Raw genomic sequence first — 23,303 nt, 5'->3', positions numbered from 1 at the left:
TTGAATCTTCAATTTGCATAGGAATAAAATCCATCTTGATTCACAAGTCACTTCCTTTACTTGAATAATGACACTCTTCAACATAGAGCTCTCCATGACTCTAGGATCTCCGGTCTTTGACCCATATCGGTTTTTTTCTCCCCCCAAGCCGTCGCTTGCGTAGCCTCTTAAAACACGCCTCTCGGTCCTCTACCTTTATCCTAGCCGTCCATCTTGAACTCATGTTGATTTGTGTCATGTATGAAATCTTCGTTATCAATTCGAATTCTCAATACAATCACATATGCAAGCTTTTCATTTTGAGACGTTATCTTTGCATAAACTCATGTCTCATTCACTTTTGCCTTGCTTGCTTCTTTTGTTAACAACCATTTATCGCAAGTGACAAGTTCTTCCATATTTGAGACTATGCATAAGCATATCACATCTCATTCACAAAACATTTACTTGTCATTTTGAATCCCATTATAAATCGAACAAACTTTCGCAAATATTAGAGCATTTATATCAACCATGAATACCTTGCTCTATCCGCCGCCTTTATATCGCGTGAAAGAGCTGGATCCGCCGCCATGCTTCTCGTGCCTACGGCGGAGAACCGAGCTGCAACGGTGGGAAGGAGATCCTACGGTAGGGAACCGAGCAGATGAGCAACGCTCGGTGCTCCGGTTTGCTCGTGAAGAGATAAGGTGGGGGTATTTTAGTCTTTTTGCACAAGCTAAGTATAAAGGGTAAGGACTGATGTGGATGGAAGGGCCAGAAATCAAATGAAAGGGCCAAGAACCAAAAATGACTTTCAATTTGAGGCCAAATAGCAATGTTCAAACGAAAATGACCAAGAACTAAGCCCAACTTTTTTTTAAGGACCGAATCAATTTACTCTAATTAGTTTTCTCTAGAAAGTCTATGGAGACGTGACATAAGTGATAAGCCCGGCCAAAGTCTCAATGTATTGTTCACTACAAGATTATTAAATCGGGATTGGGCAGCCAATTTAGCTTGAAAGAAACTAAACTTTTCTTTAGAGGAAAGCTGAGAGCTTATTGATTCCATGCCCAGCAGTTTTAAGCCAATGAATAATACTGCAAGTAGTAGGCAGTCGGCTTACGAAATTTGATAAATAACTGAGGACGACTACAATAAAACAAGCGGCGGATGACTGGAAGTCTGGAACAACATACTGCCATAAAATCCCGAGCTAGTTTTTTATTGGTTTGAAAATCAATGATTTTCTTTGTTGAAGCTGTGTCGTTTACCATGCTTTGCTGTAGCTTTCGATCTTTTTGCAAGGAAAGGTTGAAGTCCTTTGCTTTTTTTTTAAAAAAAGACTTTTTTTGAAGGATTTTTTAAAAAAAGACTTGGGCACATAAGCAGCAGGCTAGGTACGATAGGATAATTTTCTTTGAGAAAAGAGAGACAGAGCACCACGAGAAAAGATGGAAGGGCGGCCGTGGAGCATCTGCCGGCAGTTCGCGGGCGCGCCGCTGGCAACCGCGGGGAGCATGAGCATACGCGCGGTGCTCGACCGCGTCTTCTCCGCCGTCGACGCCTCCGGCCCGCGCCCCGTCCTGGCGATCGGCAACGGCGACCCCACCGCCTCCGCCTGCTTCAGGCCTCCGCTCGAGGCCGAGGAGGCCGTGGTGGAGGCGCTCCGCTCCAGGAAGCACAATGGTTACTCCCGAAGCGTTGGCGTCCTGCCGGCACGCCGGTTAGCAGCCATGCTCCCTCCGCCTCACCCTCACGTCACCTTCATTATTACTACTAGCAAAAAGAATAAATCATTGTCACCAAAGATTTGTCTATTAAAGTCAAGGAGGAAGCATTCCTGAAGTGCGCGGTTTGCTGTCTCTGCAAGTCTTTTCTTCTGTGCCCGATGCCCCACCAAATCACCATGCATCATATGAATCTGCATGTTTTAAGCTTTCTTGCCTGTAACGTTTAGTTTCTTATGCCACTGTTCTATATAACGTCACCTTTTTCTTCCCCTAAAATTTCGGTTTCTGAATTCATGACCATATCTCATATACTTTTTCCTTGAATCGGCAGTGCTGTTGCAGAGTACCTATCACGGGATCTTCCTTATCAGCTTTCACCAGATGATATTTACCTCACCGCTGGATGCTGCCAAGCTATTGACGTCATGATCTCCATCCTCGCCCAGCCTGGCTCCAACATCTTGCTTCCCAAACCTGGGTTTCCATTATATGAGTCGCGGACCATGTTCAGTAATCTAGAGGCCCGGCATTTCAACCTTATTCCTGACCGAGGCTGGGAGGCTGACCTTGAGTCCGTGGAGGCTCTTGCTGATGAGAACACGGTTGCGATGGTCATTGTAAATCCCAGTAACCCTTGTGGGAGTGTGTACTCACATGATCATTTGGCCAAGGTGGGTATTTATATTCTCAGACAAATATTTCCTAGGTTGTGTTCCCTATTTGTTACGTGATGATAAATTCTCGTACTTTTTTGAACCGGATAAATTCTCGTACTGGAAATGAACAGATTGCAGAGATTGCAAGGAAACTTGGAATAATAATCATTGCTGACGAGGTATAGGACCATTTGGCTTTTGGGAATAAGCCTTTTATACCAATGGGTATCTTTGCGGATACAGTTCCAGTGATCACCGTGGGATCTATATCAAAAAGATGGCTTGTGCCTGGTTGGCGACTTGGTTGGATAGCAATGTGCGACCTGAATGGCATCTTAAAAGAAGCCAAGGTAAAACATTGAACTGTCTTTGTGTGCGTTTCTTTAGGCTGTCAACTAATACTGTCTGTACATCACTATGTGCCTGTTCGAGATGTATACCATGCGCTTCGGGCAGGGGTTAATGGGACCCATTCTAAATAACATGCGACTCCATCCTCTATAGAAAGTATAATTAGCATAATTGTAACATCTGGTCAGTTGCTTCTGAATATTTTCTGGCTGGGAATTTTCTGTTAACAAATAGTTGATGGATTCATGGATTCAGTGTCTCTTCCTTGTTATCTTGATAATGTTTGGAAAATAAAGAAATACTAGGGTGTATAGGTGTTTCACAGGTGCAGATAAAATTAAGATGCCAAGAGGACGTCTCTCCAAATGGTTGAGTCCTTTTTAGATAAAACTAAGCACTAATCTATCATGACATAGGTGCTGAAGCAGTGAAGTACTTCTCTTGGTTCCCTTTTAGCATCCAGGGAATTTGTTGATCAATAACTGTTTGGCTGGAAAAAAAAGCTGGCTGATTTCAACTGATTCAATAGTTGACTGCTTGACTGTAACTTTTGGACTACAATATCCTTTACACAAATTGTCATACAGGGTAATGGAAATTGGAAACTATAAAATATGAAACATTGTTCTGGATAGGATTATGTCATCAATCAAACCTCTGAAACAAGGAAAAACTATTGAGGTTAATTTTGCCATCTACAACTCTACGATGTTGGGCCAAATAATCACATATGCTGTGTCATAGTAGTTTATCTGTCCTATTAATTATTCTAACGTTAAATTAACTGTTGGAACATGGAATTACGAATGATATAATATGAGTTTAAATGATATAATATACTGGATAATTTTTGAGCCACTCCAGATTTGCCAGGTCATGTTAATCAAACTCATTTTTTAGGCTCTTATTCTATTTACTGGGTTTAATTGTTACCATTGGTTTCTCTTACAGATTGATAAATCGATTGAAAGCTATATTAATATCACAAGTGATCCTGCAACATTTATCCAGGTGTTCACAATTTAATGAAGAATATTTGTTAAAACAGCAGTTTATGTTTCAGCTGATGTCAAACATTCTACTAATTATGTCATACAGGGTGCAGTCCCTCAAATAATAGCCAACACCAAGGAAGATTACTTCGCGAAAATACTTAATCTTTTGCGGAGTTCAGCAGATTTATGTTACGGTAAAATAAAGGAGACTAGGGGCATTACATGCCCTCACAAGCCAGAGGGATCAATGTTTGTCATGGTAAAGAAATTCAATAACAAATAAGCTTCAGATAAAATGCTCACTGTATCCTAACTTCAAATTTTCAATCATAATACAATTTACGATCTCTGTTGTACAGGCAAAGTTGGATCTCTCTTGCTTGGATGGCATCAGGGATGATTTGGACTTCTGCTGCATGTTGGCAAAAGAGGAGTCTGTAATAGTGTTACCAGGTACATTTAACTTCCGTCCACGTGGTACTTTGGATGCTTCTGGTTTCTGTCATGACCCAATGAGGATGCTATAATCCAAGAGAAGCCCAAGACTATCAAGCCCATTTGTGGAGTCACAGCCCAAGTAAAGTCAAAGACCAAGACTACATAACAGAGCTGCTAGCACATCCGTAGAGATCGAACAAGAAATTCAGAAACAAAAATAGAAGAGGAAAAGGAAGAGCGTCTTCCTCCTCAGGCTACCGAGATCTTCTCATACTTTCTCTTGTGACTGCTCACGCCCCGGAGTTGATCTCGCCGGTGGCTACGGATTGTTACAGTGGTATCAGCTTCAGTCGATCTCCGGCGCGCCTCCGCCTCTTTGCTCGCGGCGCCGCTTGTATCCTTGGTCAAGTTCATCACAGCGACGAATTGGACCCGCTCTGCCGCGAATCAGCCCGATTCCGGCGCCCACGCCAACCGCCGGTTAGCCGTTCCGGCGCCGTCGTCCACTCACACTCTAAGCCGCTTAGGGTTATAGTTGGGATCGAGGAGATCGAGTCGCTCACACCCTACTTTTCAAAGTGGATTTGTCACCCATCTCTGCTCCTTCCGAGATCTAGCACGACCAGTCACCACGGCGCCTCCCAAGCCTTCAGCGCAGACTCAGTTATCCTCGGCCTTGGGTGGCAACAGCGCTAGTGGCAGCGGCGGCGGCGGCGCAGGGGGCGGTAGACTGGTGTTCTGCGACACGGGATCTTCTTGCTCGGTGATTTCTTCGGTGGTGAGTCCAATTACCCCGTCGACCTTGAGCTAGCAAACGGATTGGGTCTGGTTCTATCGATTGGAGTGACACCTTGTTTCTTGATTGAACCCTGTAATTCCTGTCTCCGCTGGTTCAGTTTCCGGTGGATTCATCACGGCTCCTCTCAAGCCTTCCGTGCAGTTGCAGTTCCTTCTCGAGGCGATCAACGCCTTCAGTAATCATCAGGAGGAGCGTTGGGATCGGCTTTCGGAGAGTATTGACCTATGTTGGCAAAAGAGGAGTATGTAATAGTGTTACCAGGTACATTTAACTTTCGTCCACGTGGTACTTTGGATGCTTCTGGTTTCCAACCCCTCTTTCAATTCCTGATGTCAACTTAGTATAAGGTGAAGCGGTATAATTCAAACATCAAATTATGTCCACGATATATGTTGGTGTGTATGGTTTAGGCCCATCTAGAGGTCCATGTACAGGTTACTATATTACCCACACTCTAGGGTTTGGAGGAATATAAGGAAATTAATTCCAAAAACATGGTATCTAGCCTTCTCTTCCCTCTCCCTCCCTCCCTCTAGCCGCCGCCGCCGCAGGCCCCACCCGCCGTCGTCGCCGCCGCCACCGCCTCCCCTCTCCTCCTTCCCTCCCTTCTCCTCTTCTCCTGCTGCTGTGGCCGCTGCCGGCGCGCGCCGTCCCTGGGGGCCTACCGCCGCCCTTGTGGCTGCCGCCGCCACGGGGGGCAAGCTCCTCCCGGCGGGCGGAGGCGCCGTCGTCGCGGGCGCACACCGCCCATGGCCGCCGCTGGCGCGGATCTGCTGCCCCCGCCACCGCCGCCGGCCCCTGCGGGCACGGATTCGGCAGCGCCGCCGCCGGTGGGCGCGGGCCCACCGCCCCGCCGCCTCCGGCCGCCCCCGCCGCTCCTCCTCTCGATCTGGGCGCGGGGGGCGCGGGTGCTGCCGCCGCCGCCGCCGCCGCAGCCACTGTGGGTACTGGCGCGGGGGCGCGACCGCCTCTGCCTTCCGCGGACCGGTGCCCCTCGTCGCCGGGTCTGCTCCGGCCGACGCTGCTCTCGCCGCGGCCCTCCTCGCCGCCAAGTCCGAGGCTGTGGCGGCTCCAGAGCGGGGCCGCGCGGCTGCCATCACCTGGGAGCGCGAGCGCTCCGCGGCCGACGCTCTTGCTCGCCGGGTTGCCGAGGCGGAGCACTATATTCTCCTCTCCTCTGGCCAGCAGCTTGTCGTCCCCTTCGCCGAGCACGCCACCTCTTCCTCCCACCAGGCTCCGCCCTCGGGTTCTGGATCCCGGCTCGACCCGACCGATCCCATGGTCCCCCAGCTCCACCTTCAGGCCGCCGGCGTCCAGAAACTCAAGGCACTGGTCTTCGTCCTCCTCGACCCTACGTCCTCCTCCTACGGACGCTGGCAGGACTAGGTCCTCCTCGCCCTCCGCCGCTACGCCCTCGACGACCACGTCCTCCTTGACACACCGGTGCATCCGCTGTTGTGATCGAAGCCTAATTCCGTGCATCCATCACCTTCCTTTTAGCTCATTTATGCTGCCTTACAATATAATTGTTCTCCGTGTAATATGTCTGATGAATTATGTTCCTCATATGGCGTGCTGTAAAATAGTTACCACACAAACTTACGCACGCTTACATGACCGGACGCGCGCATCGCGCGCCCTACACTAGTAAACTTATAAAACCAAACATAACCTTATGTGACGGCACCACCAACAGAATTGGCCCTGTTTGGTTCGTGCTTTTGTGCTAGTCTGTGTTAGGAATATTAACATTTTGACCGCTAATTATGGTGTCAAACAAAGCCAGTTTACAAAATTAATTTCAGAACCCCTGCGCTAGGAACCCTGAAGAATCTGAGGTCTTTGACCGCTTGACTAGAAGATGGTTACTGTAGCATCACTTTAACCAATCATCAATCAATTATCATCATTAGATTCGTCACGAAAAATTACGCACATCCCTGAAAAGATTTTACAAATAGACTTCATTTTGGATTTCATGCATAGAAGATTCTTTTTTCAGTTTGCGTGCGCTAAGGAAGAGTGGGTTGAACCAAACAAGGCCATTGTAAAAGGAACCCTGTTTAGTTCATAAAAATTTTTGCACAGTATCCGTTACATCGAATCTTCGGACACATGCATTAAGCATTAAATGCAGTTGAAAAAATAACTAATTACACAGTGTGATGGCACCACCAACAAAAATCAAATTTTAACCCGCTGACACCCCGGCCCCGCAGCACTGCCTCACTGGCACAAGTTATATGCCGCCACCACGAAATCGAAAAGCCCTCACCGTCTCGCGCCCAACGGCTATATTCCGAACGCGCACCCACTGGCGCGTGGGCCCTCGAAATCGGCACCCGCCCCACTCGCGCTTTCCCATCTCCGAAACATTGAAAACAAAAGCGGCCCTTAAAAAACATTGAGAATAAAGCGAAGCATCCCGCACGGGAGGCGGACCCAAACCCACCCCGCCCACCAAATCCGAGTGAAGCAAATCGTCGAACACATGGAGGTCATGGCGGCGGACCCTTCCTCGCCGGCGCCTCTGGCTGCGGCGACTGCGCTCCCTGAGCCCCCTTACCACCACCCTCCTGCTGATCTCCCCGCGACGCCGCCGCCCAAGCCGGCGGCGTCGGGTGCGGGGCTGAGGACCCCCTCGCCGTCGCCGTCGGTGCAGGTGTCCGGGTACTCGCTGCACGAGCTGCTGCTGCTGTCCCCGCCGCCGCCGAGCTCGCGCCGGCACCGGTCGAGGACGCGCTGGGCCGCCGGCGGGACGGGCGTCGACGAGAGCGTGGAGGTGGTCGTGGTGGCGGGGACGCCGACGCCGCCCAGACGGAGGCGGCGCGGGGCGGCGGAGCAGTGTGCCGCGCCCGCGCTGGCGTCCCCGCGGAACGCGCGCCGGCCGAGGCGGAGGCTCGAGAAGGACGTCGAGGCGGAGGAGGACGCCGCCAGGAGGGCCCGCAGGAGGAAGTCCACCAGGGCGGCGCCGGCGCCGAAAGCTGCCGCGGCCGCGGACAAGGCAGCGGCGGCTGGGGTGAATGAGGAGGATACGAGCTTGGCTCTTGTCCTGGCTTGTCCCGATGCTACCAGCGGTGAGCGAAACTAGCTCTCAACCCCTTAGCTTCTCATACAAGATTGTTGCTCTAGGCGAAATCATTGCTCTGAACTTTCGTTTGTGTTTACTGTTCTCCTGCTTGATGGTTATAGGGGATTCTATTTCAAATTTGCTGAGCATTCCGCAGTAACTGTTCATCTTTTGACATACAGGAACTGTCTTCGTGGAGCAATCTGAGTGGGAAGGTCTGTGGGAAAGGACTGTTGACTTGGTGATGTGGAGGAACGTGGCTAAATCGTCGCTATGGTTCGGGTTTGGATCCATGTGCTTCTTCTCATGCTCATTTTCAAAAGAGATCACCTTCAGGCATGTCGAATTTGATACTCTTTTAACTGACATTCTGTATGTTTCATCCCTACAATCTTGTAATGAGCTTTGGGTGATGATTTGCAGCCCAATCTCGGCTCTCTGTCACTTCGGTGTTATGATCTTGGGCTTAGCGTTCTTCAAAGATTCTGTTCCTCAGAGGTATATGATTGATCAGTGATTTGATTTTTCTTTAGTCCATATCGATAATTGGACAGAGAGTTATATTAGTTTGCAATTGGGTAACAGGCCGCAGGTGGAGAGGGGAAGAAGCTTCCAGTTGACTGAAGAAGATCTGCTTCGTGCTTCCCGAGCTGTACTTCCGATTGCAAACTCCATGATATCTACGGCACAAGTGATCTTCTCCGGTGAACCCTCAATGACTCTCAGAGTAAGCCGCAGATTTGGTTCATGATCCCATGTACTGCAAAAGACATCGTTCTCCCTGATTAATTTAGGACTCTGTTTGCTGGAACGTTAGGTACTGCCTGTACTTCTGTTTGGTGCTAAATATGGAAGTTTGGTTACAGTGTGGAGGCTTCTAGCTGCAGGTACAATCGGATGCACAAAGAACAGGCAGCAGCCAGTTCGGTATGATTGACTTGTAATGTAATGTTGTTGTGTTTGATAAAAACTGCAGGATTTTTCACCAGTTTTACAGTCCCAAAGCTATATAGCTGCTATTCAAGTCAAATTCATAAAAGAGGTGCGATTCAGCTGCCCCTGGTGATATTATCATATTTTTTTGTCCGTAATTATTCTTCAGGGCGTAAGGCTGAGTTCTACTTGTTGTTGACTTCAGTTGAGATTTTGGGAGACCGGGCTCTAGAAGCATGGAAGTCTTGCCCGCGCAAGAAACTTGTTGCAGCCACAGCAGTGACAATGTTCTGGAACATGTTTAGTGTGAAGACACGTGTCATGGCAGGTATCTATTACTGACATGGCTGGGGCAACTGAAATAACCTCTTCAGTCAATCTCATTTACTGAAAGGCAGTTTTATTCAAACATAAGGTTTATTTATTAGCTTGTGAAGAAATATTTAGCCATACAGTAATTGAGTTTGCATCATGGAAAAAAAAGATTCAAAGTTTCCAACTGCATCCTGAACAAGTTTATGCTTAATTCAGGCTAAAATGTGGATTCAAAATGTTGATGGATGAGAGTTAAAATTCCGACAATTTGCTCATTTCAAAATGCAGACATGCAGTTCACCTGCTCTTTAGTGATTGATTGATGTTGATTATCTCTTTGTATTAATGGTTCATTACAGCAATACAAACACAGTACATGGTGTAAATAGGGAACATAGTACCATATTGGTATTTAGGAAACATGGTACTGAAAGGTCATACAAACCAATTGTGATGGAAAATGAAAATTGTTTTCCAAGATAATAACCAAACAGTAGATACTTTCCGCTTCATTAGGAGAGCCCATTACATAATAAGGAAATCTGCCAAATTATTGATTCCAAAATCTATGACTGAAAAGTTATTGGCGGTTTTACTCTTCAGCAAATAAACACTGTGACATAGTACCATAGATTATTAAACTAATTGTGATGGTACTGAAAGGTCACACACACACCAATTGTGTTGGAAAATGAAGATACATTTCCGTTAAATTAGGCCCAGCTTATTATATGCACTTTGATGCAGATAGGGCAATCTGTCATATTATTGGTTCCAAAATTTGTGATGAAAATGTTATTAGTGGTTTTACTGTTCAGCAAATAAAGACTATGACATAGCACACCAAAGATTATTGAACTAACATGGTTCGTAGTAAAAATCTTTTTTAAATTCCTAATATGAGGTCTCCCTTTTAATGAAAAACGTGCTCAGGCACGGTCGCGAAAAAAAAATCCTAATATGAGGTAGGATTTGTCTTTTGTGTGAAGTGCAGGAATAGTTTGGGCACTGTTTTCTTGCATTTCACACACATTGGGGGGAAATCACTACGAGAGCCTTCAAAATTCAATTTGAAGTTTGGAACTAATTCATACTTTTATTTTTCAGTGGTAATAATTTAATACATAAATGTATACTTCTCTCGTTGCAGCCTTCGTTTCACTTGTCATACTGCGTTATAATCAGAAGTATCGCAAGGCGGACATCAACCCAGGAGTTCAAAGTTGCCAAGACGATGAAGGCCATACAATGGAGCTGGACGAGTAGATTTGCAGCACTGTTACAGCCACAGCTCATGGCTCGTACCACTGTTCTTTTGAGCTGTGTTCTTTTGCAGTTACAGTATCGCAAGGGAAGCCAGCAGTGCTCTTCTGACCTGCTACGATATACTACTGTTACTGTACAATAATATCCAGTTCCACGTCTAGTGGTTCTATTAGCTGCGCGATGTATTTCTGAACATTGCATCAGAGGAGCTTCTACTGTGCCGAAACTATAAGCCCCTCGTAGAGTGCCTGTTGCATGCTGATAAATAAAATGGAAAAGCATTTCGTGTGTGTTATCGATAGATTTTGCAGATCCCTCTGTTTAGTGTTTCTGGTTAGCATTTAAATACCTCTGATAGTTTAAACGTGGCTCGCTCAGTGTTCGTACACCAATTAAAACTTGTGTGACCTTTTATGTAAGTCTATGGTTAGGTTGAAGCCAGCATGCGAAACCGTGCTTGTCCATGTTTGGAAGGAAATACACTCTGATATTTGCAAGGTCCAAATGTCTTATACATTCTTCTTCTAGCTGCAGGTACTATCGAAATCGAATACAAAAGGAATCGGAGTCCGGATCCAGTGTGGAATGCAGCAGCGACAGTTTTTTTAAAAAATAATATTATGTTAATAGTTAGTCACAAAAATAAATGCCAAAATGAAAAAATCGCAAAAATAGGTGCATGCCGATAGAGGACCTGTCGGCTCCTAAATAGCCGATAGGGGCCTCTCGGCAATTGAAGAGCCGACTGGATTGGTCCACGTCAGCTCGGCCCGCTGAGCGAGCTGCCAGCGTGGCCTGTTGGTGCAATAGGGGCTTGTCGGCCGTCCAAGGGCCGACAACACCTATCGGTCCGATAAGGTGACTTATTGGCCGTCGGACGGCCGACAGGCCTATCAGCCATTTACTTCATCCACCGCCCTTTCACCGCCCGCCGCCGTAGCTTTTACCGCCGCCTCCACTCACGCGCCGCCGCCTTCTCCGCCTCCGCTCGCGCTTCGCCACCGCCTCTGGTCGCGCGCCTCCGCTCTGCTCGTGGCGCCGCGTCTCCGCCGCCTCCGACGCCGCACTTCCACCGTCTCCGACGCCGCCCGGAGCCGCGTGCTGCCGCGGGTCCTCGCCGGCGCTCGGCTCGGCGGAGCTCGGTGGTTGGAGGGGGCCGGCGGCGGTCAGTGTCGCACCGGCCGCCCGGCGGCTCGGTAAGTTTTTTTCTCTATCATATATAGTTAATTTTTTTATTATAGTTTAGTTTTACTAATAGTTTAGGTTTAATTAATGTTTTTGTAATTATAGTTAATTTTTTTTAATTATAGTTTAGATTTAATTATTAATGCAGTTAGATTTATAACTAAGGTTTATTTAAATAATGTTTGATTAACAATAGTTTGTTTTACTAATAGTCATTTATAATTAACTTTGGCATTTATACAACTGTTAAATTTGTAGTTTAGTAGTTTAATGTGTGAATATTGTTATTTTGTATTACATGATATTTTTTCTGTATCAAGTATTAAGTAAATCATGATTATGTAGGGAATTGTATTGAATACTTAATACATATTCGAATGAAATATAGTGTAGGTGCTTATAGATTGTCAGAATACATAAATTACAAATATTTCAATGTGTCGTATAACGTCAGATTCTGTAATGCATTAGCAGGATGAATTCGGAACTAGTAAATATCAGAGTTCATCGTGGCAATGGGTTCATCAATTATTGTGACTCGGGGGTAGATATAAGTCAGTTTCAGTATGTAGATACAACTGTGAGCAATCCATTACACATGAGACATGGGGATATGTTAGGTTGAGTGCATAATTTTTTGCAAGTTGACCCAAGTCACTGGAGGATCAAAGTTTCTGGTGTAGTTCCAAGGCAGCATGAGCATGGTTGGCGCTGGGAATTGTACGAGATGAGGAACTCGAAATGTTGGCGTGGATTTGTCCATATGGGTATGAACACAATGAAATTCCCTCTTGTTGGGCTTGTTCAGCAAGAACTGGCTAACGTAACTCCAGATGAGAGTAGCATGAGCTATGCCGTTGCTGCAACAGAGGAGGTGGCTGAAACCGATTGGCCGCATGAAAATGCTACTGCAGAGGAGCCTGTGGTCCAACAACAAGTTGAGTATGAAATTGAAGGAATTGGCGGTGACATTACTGCTGATCAGGGCGAGTTGGATGAGGCGATTGTTGATGAAATGGAGGTAGATGACAAAGAGTACAGAACCTTTGTTGCAGGTCGAGATACTTGACTATTTGACAATGATGATACCGTTCCCGAGGATTGGGGCAACTTTGACATGGATGGGCTCACGGTTAATTATGGTCATGACAGTAACTGGGTGTACAATCAAATTGAGATCCAAAGTGGACAATTGTTTCACGATAAGAAGCACCTGCAACATGCAGTTAAGAAATGGTCTTTCATGGAAAAGAAACCATTTAAGGTGGTTATTTCCAATCCAACCACATATGATGTCAAGTGCCTATCCCCTGGATGTCCACGGCGGGTTCATGGTTACCTGCCGAAGGGGGAGAACAACTTTGTGGCTTCGATCGTCGTTGGGCACTCGTGCAAGTTTTTTAGAAACTATTGTGAAGCATAGAAATATGATAGCTGAGTTTGTAGCCACTGTGATGTACGAAGAAATTGTGAAGAAGACTTGCATATCTCCATTTCAGATCATGCTTGTAATTTCCAATAGATTCTCCTATGAAATATCATATGACATGGCATGGCGAGTAAAGCAGAAGGCGCTTGAGTGGAGGTTTGGCTCGTACAAGTGATGAGGGCATCGCTGCATCGGATACGTACACGTTGAAGTCCGACTCGTCTTCAACTTTGACTTCGTTTCCTTCTCGGATTCCAGAAACAGTCTGCACCAAAATCGACGCCACGAATACATATGGAGTCCGTTTGAGGAGATCTTTATAGGTTGGAAAGATAATTTCATAACCTTTCCAACGCCACCAGATTCAGGTCCATAGCAGTTCGGAGTCAACAGCAATTCGCAAAACAAGTCGACGTCCAGAATCTGGAAAGGTGATGCGCCACCTCTTTTGGGCCAATGGCCCGTGTATCGTGTTGGGCCTTCAGCCCATGTTGTGGGCGCCCCCTCCCTGGTCGCCCCCAACCCTAGGTCGCCTGGTTCTTCCATAAACTCAGTAGCCGCCGCCGCTTAGTCTTGGGTTTTGTTTAGTTCTTGTGTTTTCCTTCGAGAAACAGAGATTGCATCGTTGTATCTGTGTCGATTAGTCCTTTGGAATCAAGTTCTTGAACCCCTCTTATGATTCGCTTAATCCATATCTGCATTTATCAGATTGTGTGTTTATATCTTCTTGCTTGTGTCCTTCGATTCGCTTGCAGGAAAAGCTTTCTCGGTGAGGTCAATTAAGTTGTGCTTGGTTGATAACCAGCGCAGCGGTGGTGTAACGGTTGCAGGCTTCAAATTCGTGTTTGATTAGAAGTTGGATCCCAACGTCACGTACTCCATCAATCGAATTTACCCTACCTCTCGGAAGATCGGGCCGCGTCTACATCAACAAGGATTCGTACCACCACCTACCACATCTACTGGCACTACTACAGAGTATGAATCCAGGAACTATAATCGATATTGATGACTGTCAGGATGCAAATGGTGACAGGGTGCTTAGGCGTGCCTTCTGGTCCTTTGGGTGCATGATTGAAGCTTTCAAACACTGCAGACCAGTTCTCTGTGTGGATGCAACATTTCTGACCGGAATGTATAAAGGGCAGCTGCTCACCTGCATTGGGGTCGACGCAAACGACAAGGTTGTCCTGATTGCCTTTCTTTTGTGGAATCTGAGAACGCTGAAAGCTGGTTGTGGTTTCTTTCACTCATCAAGCGGGCCGTGGTATGTGAGAGGCCTAACGTGTGTGTCCTCCATGATCGGCACAAAGGTATATTGTCAACTGTCAAGAAACTGCAGGAAGGGTGCAACATTGATGTTTCGTGGCCAGACCTGCATAGTTGATGGTGCATCAGGCATATGGGTGTGAATTTTTACTCCCAGTTTAGAAGCAAGCGGCTGGAGGATCTGTTCAAGAAAATGTGTAAACAAAATCAGCGATGCAAATTTGACGAAATATGGGCCCTTCTTGATAAGCTTACTATGAGTCATATGGAGGAGGTTCGTAAGAAACCTGTTGTGGCACGGGAAGAGGAGCCGTGTGGTTTAGATCCTATCGAGGGTGAGCCTGCATGCGTGACAATGAGGCGTAAAGAGGGAAGATCAGTGAAATGCTTCTCTGAGTGGATAAAAAATGAGCCCCCTTGAGAAATGGGCGTTGATTGCGGATACTGATGGATCGAAGTATGGAATTATGATAACAAATCTGGCTGAGGTGTATAACTAGGTAATTAAGGCATGCCGCTCCCTTCCCTTGACCACCATTGTCGAGTGCATTCTTCGAGGAACAGTGGCATATCTTCGAGAACAATTTTAGCAAGCCGCACTTGTTGTGCGAGATCCTCAAATGTTGTACTGCAGTAAAATGACAGAGATAATAGATAAAATAAGTGCCAAGGGAGCTCTGCATCGAGTGCATTTCATGGGCAACCAAGATTATTTCTTCGAGGTGTCGATGCATGACAAGGGGGACGTTGGAATGGGCAGTTCTACGGTAACAATGGAATGCCAGCTTTGGCCAGAAACGAACACGTGCGTGTGCTTTTGCAACAAACCGAAACTGCTACATTTGCCTTGTTCATATGTCTACGCTACTCATGGCGAGGCAAGAATTGCAGGGACCTACGTGTCCCCGTATTATCTGAAGGAGGCAGTAATAGCTACTTGGAGTGGCGAACTCCGTGGCTAGAGGGCGCTAGCTGATTTTACGAAACCTCTGCCCAATGGGGCAAATTGGATTCCTGATCCGGAAACTAAGATCATTCACCGGGGTCGCTAGAAGAGTCATCGTATTAGAAACGATATGGACGCAAAGAAGGCTACAGGTGGTGAGAAATATTTCTTAGCATGCGGTGGAGGACACCTTCAAAAGGATTGTGAAAGCTATCCAATCCATAGGAATGTAGACGGCACAACAGAAAGACCTATTCCACAACGCAAATCTAAGAAGAATTAGGTAGAAGGGATATGGTTGTCTAGGTGTAATATTTATTTGTTTTTCCTGTAGTGTAATGATAATCCTCTGAACTATGTATTGTAATAATTTTTTAAGTAAGTGTTGTACTGTTGGGCAGAAATGTGTCTGCGTGTAATGGTAATCCTCTGAACTATGTGTTGTACTATTTTATTGTAATATTGTTTTATGTAATATTGTTTTACGTAAGTTTTTGATGTGTAATGTAATTCTATTTTCATATTAGTCTTTGGTGAGCTCACTTATTTCATTTACATATGTAATTTTTTTACATTCAATGTGCATTTTGTAGATATGGCTAACTTTCAGCTGATCGATCCAGTGATTGATGCGAAGCACCGTTCACATTTGGTGGATGGACAGATTCCAGCCTCTTTGAGGTTATGGACGCACGACGAGTGTTGGCGGCTTGACGCCCGTTGGATCCCTAGGTACGCTATATAAGTTGTGCAGCTAATTTTGTAAGTTTTTTCTTGATTCATGTGGTTAACTATTATATTTTCGTGTCACAGGTTGCGTGCGTCTGGTTTGCTCCCACTGTGTCGTTTGGTGGAGCCGACACGGGGGCCTTCGGTTTCTTGTGTACCGTGCTCTGTTGTCTGCCTTGGTGGATCGTTGGCGTCCAGAGACTCATACGTTCCACCTTCTAGTTGGAGAGATGACGGTCACCCTCTGGGACGTCTCCTTCCTTCTTGGTTTGCCACTCGTTGACCGAGCCGTGGCTGCCTGGGCTGTTGACCCGGACTGGAGGCAGGTGATCTTGCAGCGGTTTGATGGAGTTATCCCACCAGTTGAGGACCAGCCGCCTCAGGTCAACTTTACTGACAACCATGGACCGACAAAGGCTTGGCTGCTGCAGTTCACGGCGGATCACCTTGGTGAGGACGCGTAGGACTAGAGGGTTAGGAGGCACCTGGAGGCGTACCTGTTGTGGCTGTTTGGATGGGTGTTGTTTACGAGCTCGCACCCCGATAGTGTCGACAAACACTTGATCTGGTATGCTCAGCAGATTGCCGACGCTCCTTTGGATGACGTTCCTCAATTCAGTTGGGGGTCCGCCGTGCTCGCTTGTACTGAGAGGGCCTTGTGCGACACGTGCACGAGGAGGAGCTCGACCGGCACGTTGGTCGGCTGTTAGTTGTTGCTTATGCTGTGGTCGTTTGAGTGGTTCGACATCGGACGGCCACGGCTTTGTAGCTACGACCTGTACGAGGAGGCCATGTACCACCTGGACGATGACGGACACTTCGACGCGATCGATAGGCCCACCATGGGATCGATCTGGACGAAACGAAATGTGAGTTTATTTCAATTTCAAAAATTTAATTATTAAAGTATTATTAATTTGCAGCATTACTTGACTGCAGCCTACGTGGACGACGGGTACCGGATGTTTGACATATCCTGCCTTTGTCGCCGCGTTCGACCAGCTGAAACCGAACCGGGTTCGGTGGAACCCGTACACTGCAGCACTGACGGCGGCACGTGCTCCACGAGTTCTGTCTGTGCTTTGCTACCGTGACCAGCTCCACTGGTTCATGAAGAAGAGTTTGGTTTTCTATATCTTTGTCGAGCCGTACTATGTGCACCGAGTCTTTCGCCAGCTTGGGGTGTGCCAGGAGTTCCCACTGCCACGACAACCTCTCGATCGTTCTTCACACTTGTAAGTTCTTTTGTAAAATGCACTTCATTTGGTTTACGAGATGAATACAATATGCTCATTTGTTTTACATGTGCAGACTAACAAGAAAAGGGCAGGGTGTTGCCTATTAGGCAACTTGGGCTACAAAGATACAGTCATGGGCGGAGCAGTGGCTGCAAGCTGCCGACGATGTCCACCCGACGCAGCTTCCATACGACGAGGCCATGCACCCGAGCTACTTGCGTTGGTACCACAGCGCTACACGTTGGAGGTGCTTCCCCGTGGCAGAGGACCCCGAGCCCCATGAAGCGGAGATTACAGACACGTTTGCCACCGAGCCTCCCACTGCCTTCAACGTTATTGTAAGTTATTTTTCTTTACGTTACGGGATGCAAGGGTTATGTTGTGTAATCGAATGAATTGTTCATACCATCATACGCTCAATTTTGCAGACCGATACTTGCACCGATGTCGGCGCAGAGTTGCTGTCGTTTGCGGAGCGTCTTGAGGCAAACCCACTGCGTGTGGCCAGGATGGAGTTAGCGAGTGGCCTACGACGCCTCGTACAGCGCTGCATTGACGGAGTTAGGCGTGCAACGTGCCGAGCGATGCCAGAGGTGGCGGTTCCGAGCACAGGTCAACTCCAGTGCGCGGCACCCGCACGACTTCACCGGCACGTGCTCCTGGTCCGTCGACCGCTAGTGCGCCGTCCACCGCAGTAGGACCTTCAGCAGTCCACTCCACGGGGGCCGCCATGCCTACCGGGTTAGCAGGTAAGGAGTAACCTAGGTCGTATAGTAAGTTCTATTTAATTCATATGTATGTTATTTATAATTATTGTATTCGCAGCGGTCGAGGCAGTTTCAGGCAGCATGGACAGTTTCTACGTGCCGGATCGAGACATCTGGCCGCAGGAGGACCTACTCGAGGCCTGGCAGATGCCTGGAGCCCCCACGCCGACACAGCCGACCCAGGACGGCTCTGTCCAGTCCACTCCACTCCACCCCCTGGAGCCACGTACTCACAAGGCAGCGGACCATTTCACGGTTCCGTCTGATCAGCTTGTCAGGAAGAAACCGAAGAAGTAGGTTTAGGACATTGCAGTTGCACTCCATATTATGTTGTAGTTGTCTTGTTTTTCTTCTCGACAGTTGTGTATGATGATTGTGTATCCCACGCCGTGACGCTCTTGGATGCCATGTCAGGTTGCATAGGATTCTTCTGCACCCCATTCGTTCACTGTGTGTGCATGTGCTCGTACGTCAATTGATTGTTGTGCGCTTTTCAGATTGCTTGAACCATGCCTATAGACCATCTACCTCTATCTATAAATAGGCACATCACCCCATCACATAGGAAACCACTCCACATCCCTGAATTACCACCATGTCTTCCTCTGGTTCCACCTATGTTCTGTGGAACAAGATTAGAGAACCTGTACCTCAAGGAGTGCAGGTTCCAATGTGCTTCTGCGCTTCGTTGTGCAAGCTGATGGAGTCCAAAGTTTTTGACGACGACTACGGCATGAGGTTCTTCATGTGTGACAACTACGAGCACGACCCGCCAAAGCGCTACTGCAAGGACAAATCGAAGGTACCACCTTGAACTATCTGGTTTGCGTGTTCAGAGTAAAGTAAGTTAAATCTAGCTCGGTTTGGAAATAGAGCCCACCACCTCTTTGTGATTTCATACAGTGGCTGGACACGGAGCAATCCTCGGAAGCTAAGCAACACATTGAGCACGAAGCAAGGTGGGCTGCAGAAAGGTGACAGCGAATGCTGCACGAGGAAATAATGGAGGAGAAGCGCAAGAAAAATCAAGAAGAGATTGAGAAGAGGTTTGCAGATGTGGAACGTCGGCAAGTGGAGGAGCGTGAAGATGATAGGGAGAGGAAGTGAGAGAGGGCCCGCCGTGCGAAGGAGGCGGGGCCCGAGGCTATTAGGAAGGAGAAGTATCCTCGGTGCACTCAGTAGATCAGTATCGTTTAATCTCCGCATTTCAGATTCCCTAAGGCATATTAGGTGTAGTTCGAACATGAAGTTAGCGTGTTCCATGCACATGCCAGTACAATTTGTTTTGTAATTTCAATGTCTAATTAATCAGCATGCGTACAGTCTGTGAGTTGTCCGCTAGCTGAAAGTTTTTAATGACCTCTGACGTACTTATAGACTTTTCAGAACTGGCGACCTACAAGTAGCCTTTTCAGAACATGTGAGCTACAACTAGACTTTTCAGAACTATTGGTCTACAAGTAAACTTTTTCAGACCGACGTGACGATCTTGGATACTGTAGCGAACGCAGCTTTGCTGCGGGATATGACAACTCTATGAGTCATATGTCGGCTAGAACGTCTAGTACAACCCAGTACAACCCGTACACAATTTATTTGTTCATTACATTATTCTTCTCAATTTTTCAAAACAAAATCAAACGAAAGCCACACTTCACACATTCAACATAAACAAAGTAGTGCTTTACATAATTCAACGCGCACAACACATGAAATGGCATGTGAGGACCTGTTGAAAACAACTGTAATGAGGTCCTGAACTAAACCTAACATGCCTTAGGAAATTTTAACAAACAACAATACATAGGCAGCCAGAAGAGGCTTCCAAAAACAAACACACGACATATTGGTCGGGAAGTAAGATAACTTATTCTGGTAGCACGATTCATCCGAATGAAACAGAGCAGTACAACATCCATCATTCACGGCCAGTACCCTTATCACGTCCCGCCCATTCTGCTTTTTCACGCTCGCACTTGCGTACATCATCATCCACCTTCTTCAACCACGCCATATATTGCTGATGACAACGAGTGATACATGTGTCAATCCACTAATGGAAATGACAATAATGAGTATATGTCTCATCACCAGCGTACTTTCATAAACAAGAAACGAAACAAATTTATTATAAAAAAAACGAAAAACACCTAGACAAACATATTTAAAAAATATATGTATACCTGTGATATTGCACCTGCTTTTTGGACTTCCTCGATATTCTAACAAGACCAATACCTCTGGCCAAAAGTCTCGTAATCACGAGATATGTTCGGAACACAACGCATCTGGCAATAGCAATAGGGTGGCTCTACACCTTTCGGTCATACCTTGCAATCTTTAATACATCTATTTGGATCGTTAGGAGGGCCTCCTAAATGAGCCTCTATTTCCCGACGCAAAGCTGCCCTAGATGAGGAGCTTATAATGGTTTGTTTGGGCTAACTTGAAATATGTAGAAGGTAAATTGCTTGTGCTCTCGGCAACCACATCCTTGCCTTTTATACACGCAGGGCTACCTGCATCGTCCTTTCAAACAGCGAGGAAGTCACGGAGTCTATCATTTAGCATTCTCAGTGACGTTTCATGTCAACAGTTTAAGCACTTTAAGTACAGACATGACCTCTCACTGCTCCACACTGCTCCATACTTATGCACTCGCACGCTCCACACTGCTGCCCTCGCACTTTAAACACGGACATGACCTCTCACTGCTCCACACTTCTGCACTCGCATGCCAGGAAAAGCGATCTCCGTTCGCTGCGCCAAACTTCTGCACTCGCACGCCAGGACAGACGATCCCCACTAGCCATTACTACTCCAGCAAAATTTTTGTTGCCACTGGCCTGAATCGAGGTGTATATATAGGCAAAATCGGCGCTGGTGGGACCTACCGGGACTTATCGGCCCTTGGGTGGCCGACAAGGGCTTGTCGGCCCTTGGAGAGCCGATAAAAGCTTGTCGGCCATTTGTGGGCCGATAAGACTCAGTTGGCGCCGAAATCCTTATTAGGCCGACAGCCCAATCGGCCCGACTAGAGCCTGTTGGCCCTTGGATAGCCAACAAGGCCTTTTGGCGCCGACAGGCCGCGTCCGCGAGGGTCGCGTGCGCCACATCAGACGCCACGTCGGCAATCGGCTTTTGAGCAGTCGATAACAAGCCTGTCGGCTGAGCCGACAGGCACCTATTTTTATATTTTTTTCATTTTAGCATTTATTTTTGCGATTAACTATTAAAATAATATTATTTAAAAAATCAGCAGTGACTTTGAGATGCGACGCGTGAAGCCTTTGCTTGACTTGGTCTGAGCCTAACTTATTGGACAGGATTAGACTATTAGAGCTGCCTTGCCTGTTCGGCTGTACATGGTCCAGTTTGTCATCTTTCGCCGGCTCCAGGGTCGTGCGTGGTGTGCGGGCTGCCTCCTTGTACCACATGCCAAGATGCGACACATCTCGTGTCATTTGGATCAGGAGCCATTAATTCCGTTTCTGTATCTGCATGTGGATCGTCCTGGTCAGCGACTTCGTGCTTGACCTTGCTGGCAGGGCCAATTGGTCAGGTATGGCGACCTGAACCGCCGTGCTAATACGGGCCGACCCTTGGAGCTTGGACTTTGTTCTTCACAGGCACCTGCCATTCTCGCTAACAGAGCACAGCCATACCCATCTAGGGTCTATATATATATATATATGGTGCTCCCCATATCTCATCTTCCACCACAAAATCCCAACTCATTTTGCAGACACCAGTTCAACAAAATCAAACACCCGGGAAACTATAGTGGCATATATAGTCCAATGGCATTAGAAATTGAGAGCCACCGTGCCGGCGCAGAGGTCGTCAATGGAGACGGCGTCTGCAGGAAGAGGTCCGTCGAGCTCCTGGAGGAGCTTGGCCTCCCAAAGGGCCTGCTGCCCCTGGAGGACATCGAGGAATTCGGCTACAACCGTCAGGATGGGTTCATGTGGCTGGTGCAGAGGAAGAAGAAGGTGGAGCACACCTTCAAGAAGATCAAACAGACCGTGTCGTACGCCAGCGAGGTCACGGCTTTCGCTGAGAAGGGGAAGCTGAAGAACATCGCCGGCGTCAAGACCAAAGAGCTGTTCCTATGGCTCAGCGTGGTGGAGGTGTACGTTCCCGTGTCCTCGCCGGAGAAGGTCACCTTCAAGACCGGCACTGGACTCTCTGATAGCTTTGATGCCACTGCCTTCGCGCTTGGAGAATGATGGCCACATCTGTATCTTTATTTTGCATTACGAACCTGTAGCTGTCTTTCCTGGATTATGTTCTGTTCATCATATTTGCTAGCATAAGTTCAGTTCATAAGAAGCTGTAATAATGGAATACTCGCCGACAAGATGCCATGCAGAAATTTACAGGTATCGTGCTTTATGATTGGAAAAAAGATGCAAATGTATTATTGTCCTCGTTTCCAATTCTAAATGTGAGTTTGCCTCTCTTTTTTAAACTGGAACATTGAGTTTGCCCATATTCTCTAGTTGTAGTAATACAAGTACGCTCATGTGAATTTGTCCCTACTTTCTAAAAAAAATTGTGATTTTACTACTATTCAATATCAAACATTTTGACAGAGGAAGAGAAAGTCAATAAATAGTAAAAGGATGTGCCAAGGCACATGGCATATTAGGCCCACTTGTAATATGGTATTGAGGAGGCCTTGACTAACCTCCTAGTCACTCTACTTTTCTAGCTTCCCTAAATCCAAGAGCAGCACAATAAAAAAAAACACTGACATCCCTTCTGCTGATCCACAACCAGATTCATCCTTGTTATCTCAATTAGCTCTTTCTATTTCATCTCTCAAAATAGCTTCGAGAGGCATGGGTACCAAACTAATTTTCTTTCCTTTAGATATTATAGGTTGTACTGATAAATTCTATCACGATGCAAGGTATCTCTATCATATTGCTAGAAAAGAGCACACTTGCATGGGTACCCCCATCGCAATCAGCATAATCACGATATGAACCAAGTGAACAGTGTATCCACACGATACAAGTTAACTTCTGGTTACCATAACTGTTGAACAGTTGAATATGGTAGGGCCTGGGATGTTTTCTTGAGTCAAACAAGCTTCTCAACCATGTCCATGCTTGCTAAGTTGTTATAGATTCCCGGCCCCCATCAATGATCACCAGGCATGATCGGTTGTTGATGACATTAGTTTCGAAAATATGG

General features: G+C 46.9%; 2 protein-coding genes and 1 pseudogene across 2 annotated transcripts; all 3 read left to right on the top strand.

The window, feature by feature from the left end:
* The first annotated feature begins 1,392 nt into the window (after positions 1-1,392).
* LOC120655620 lies at positions 1,393-5,344 on the top strand (annotated as a pseudogene).
* A 1,960-nt stretch (positions 5,345-7,304) lies between these two features.
* LOC120655619 (reticulon-like protein B18) lies at positions 7,305-10,839 on the top strand. Its single transcript, XM_039933530.1, has 8 exons — positions 7,305-8,031; positions 8,207-8,360; positions 8,448-8,522; positions 8,610-8,751; positions 8,842-8,911; positions 9,001-9,066; positions 9,163-9,285; positions 10,423-10,839. The coding sequence occupies exons 1-8, from the start codon at positions 7,446-7,448 to the stop codon at positions 10,536-10,538; spliced, it is 1,332 nt and encodes a 443-aa protein (XP_039789464.1). The 5' UTR covers positions 7,305-7,445; the 3' UTR covers positions 10,539-10,839.
* A 10,881-nt stretch (positions 10,840-21,720) lies between these two features.
* Positions 21,721-22,547, top strand: LOC120654044. Its single transcript, XM_039931646.1, has one exon. It carries the CDS (start codon positions 21,794-21,796, stop codon positions 22,328-22,330), a length of 537 nt encoding a protein of 178 aa, XP_039787580.1. The 5' UTR covers positions 21,721-21,793; the 3' UTR covers positions 22,331-22,547.
* The last annotated feature ends 756 nt before the right edge of the window (positions 22,548-23,303 follow it).

Source organism: Panicum virgatum, chromosome 1N, assembly GCF_016808335.1.
Source record: "Panicum virgatum strain AP13 chromosome 1N, P.virgatum_v5, whole genome shotgun sequence".
In the NCBI taxonomy this organism is placed as follows: Eukaryota; Viridiplantae; Streptophyta; class Magnoliopsida; order Poales; family Poaceae; genus Panicum; species Panicum virgatum.
The sequence above is the reverse complement of the archived record's forward strand: the minus strand, read 5'-3'. Positions and strand labels throughout refer to the sequence as shown.